The 2,416-nt window shown below is 62.7% G+C and overlaps 1 protein-coding gene across 1 annotated transcript; it reads right to left on the bottom strand.

Moving 5' to 3' along the window:
• Positions 1–401: 401 nt before the first annotated feature.
• On the bottom strand, positions 402–1,119 carry TUSC1 (tumor suppressor candidate 1). The gene has a single exon (XM_051809082.1). The coding sequence runs from the start codon at positions 1,117–1,119 to the stop codon at positions 538–540; it is 582 nt and encodes a 193-aa protein (XP_051665042.1). The 3' UTR covers positions 402–537.
• Between the last annotated feature and the right edge of the window lie 1,297 nt (positions 1,120–2,416).

Raw genomic sequence — 2,416 nt, 5'->3', positions numbered from 1 at the left:
CAAATAGTGTTTTGCAGCCAGCGTCCAAGGCAATTCATAGTTCAAATAATCACCAACTTCTACCAGAGTAGTGACAAGGTTTCCACCTTCCTTTATGCCCTTTGCTAACAAACAGAGACTACTAAGAACTAGTCAGTCTCCATGGCTCTTGAAGCTTACATGACAGTCACTAACTCAAAGAAAGGTGATCCACATTTGGTCCCCAAAGGAAGCACAGTTCAGGGCTGTGAGATGACACGAGATCATCTGTTCTCTTCAGTACGGTTTTTTTCTCCATGACAACAGCTGCTATGAAGCATTCCTCTCGTCTTCCAAGCATCGGTTTCCCAGATGAACCCGGTTCTCCTCGATCACAATATATCTTCCTGGATATACATCAAGAAAAACGACTAAGAAACTCGAACTCCTCCCCCATCCTTTTTCTGGGAAGAACCTGTTTCGACTGAGGGCGGGCGGGCAGGGGGGCACAGGCAAGAAGGCGAGCGGGCAGGGAGGGCTCGCAGGGCCCAGCAACACCGCCCTCTCCCAGGGGGCCGCCTACACGGGCGACACCAGGCTCTTCTTATCCAGCGACTGCTCGTCCTCCTCCAACAGCAGCTCATCCAACTCGCCGTCCTCGGCTCCCGAGGCCTCCTGCCCGCCGGCGGCCCGGCAGCGCCGCAGGTGCCGCAGGGCCCGGCGGTGCTTCTCCTGCAGCCGCGCCAGCTGGGCGCGCAGGGCCTCCGCCTCCTCGCCCGGCTCGACAGGGGGCTTGTCGGGGCCGGGCCCCAGCAGGGCCTGCCGGAAGAGGCAGCGGTTCTCGCGGCGCAGGCGGCGGTTCTCCAGCCGCAGCCGCACGTTCTCCAGGCGCAGCCGCGCGTTGTGCCACTCGCGCTCCTCCCGCTGCCGCAGCGCCTCGCTGTGGCTGGCCGCCAGGTCCGCGTACCGCTCCGCCAGCTGCTGCGGCGAGCCCCGCGACTCTCCGCGCCAGCCCTGCCGGCCGCCGCCCGGCTCCCCGCGCCCCCCGGGCTCCGCGGCCCCTTCGGCCCGGCCGCCCCCGGCGGCGGCTCCGAGCGCCGCCCGCCCCCCCCTCGCCGCGCCGCCGGCCCAGCGCCCGCCCACCGCGCGCATGCGCCTCATCCGTGCCGCGCGCGCCGCCCGCCCGCCCGCTGCCGCCGCGAGACGAGGGAGGGCTCGCGCCTAATGCAAATAGTGGGCGGGGCCCGGGCAGGCGCGGGGGGCGGGGCGGGCGCCATTGCGGGGGCGGGGCCGTGCTGGGCGGGACGGCGGCGCGCGCCGTGCGCTGTGAGCGCGACCGCCGGCAGGGGGCGCGCTCTGCCCCCCCCCCAACGGCCGAGGGGCAGCGGGACCCTGCGGGGTGTGCGTCGGGAGGGGCGGTGGAGATCCTGGGAGGGACAGTGGAGATCCTGGTGGGACGGTGGAGATCCTGGAGGGACGGTGGAGACCCTGGGAGGGACGGTGGAGATCCTGGGAGGGACGATGGAGACCCTGGGAGGGACGGTGGAGACCCTGGGAGGGACGGTGGAGACCCTGGAGGGACGGTGGAGACCCTGGGAGGGACGGTGGAGACCCTGGAGGGACGGTGGAGATCCTGGGAGGGACAGTGGAGATCCTGGTAGGGACAGTGGAGATCCTGGGAGGGACGGTGGAGACCCTGGGAGGGACGGTGAAGACCCTGGGCTTCCAGGGCACACCTTTCACGTGGCCGGGCTGCTCGAAGTCGTGTCCAGCCTGTCGTTCAACACTTCCCGGGATGGAGCGTCCGCACTGCCTCCCAGGAAAGAGTGTCGACCTTACACTTCAGCTAAGCCCACCTTCCTTCAGATTAGGGCAGTTCCCCCTTGTCCTATCGGTACATACCCTTGAGAAAAGCCCCTCCCCAACCATCTTGTAAGGAGCTTTTAGGTAATGGAGGGTGCTCTAAGACCTCCTCGGAGCTTTTTGTCTCCAGATTGAACATCCCCAACTCTCTCAGCCTGTCTTCTTAGGAGAGCTGCACCAGCCCTGGGATCAGCTTAGTAGCTCTCCTCTGGACTCAACCTAATGGGTCAATGTCTTTCTTGGGTTGGGAGCCCCAGAGCTGGACACAGCTGGACAGATAGGCCTGAGCTACTGAGCCTTTCCCTGTTGGAATACCACAGTCCAGGACGTTTCCTGTCCAACAAGGCGAGGTTTAAGTGTTGGGTGTGGTTGCACAGTCCTCCAGTGTTCCTGTGGGCCTTGTGACCATTGTTGAAAAGCGGTGGCTGCAGCATAGAAAAAAGATAATGTTGGCTCAGAAGCACTTTTAAATGAAGACCTGGTCATATAAATGTTGCTCCCAGTGTTACTAGGTTGTTGGGATTTAAGGAATAAGAAATACAGACTGTAAGAAGTAGTTCTGACAGCTTAAAGTAACATGATTGTGTGGTATAAA

The sequence above is a fragment of the Manacus candei genome, unplaced genomic scaffold, assembly GCF_025592945.1.
Source record: "Manacus candei isolate 608988 ecotype Guabito, Panama unplaced genomic scaffold, ASM2559294v1 h1tg000074l, whole genome shotgun sequence".
In the NCBI taxonomy this organism is placed as follows: Eukaryota; Metazoa; Chordata; class Aves; order Passeriformes; family Pipridae; genus Manacus; species Manacus candei.
This window is presented reverse-complemented; position numbering and strand designations above follow the sequence as displayed.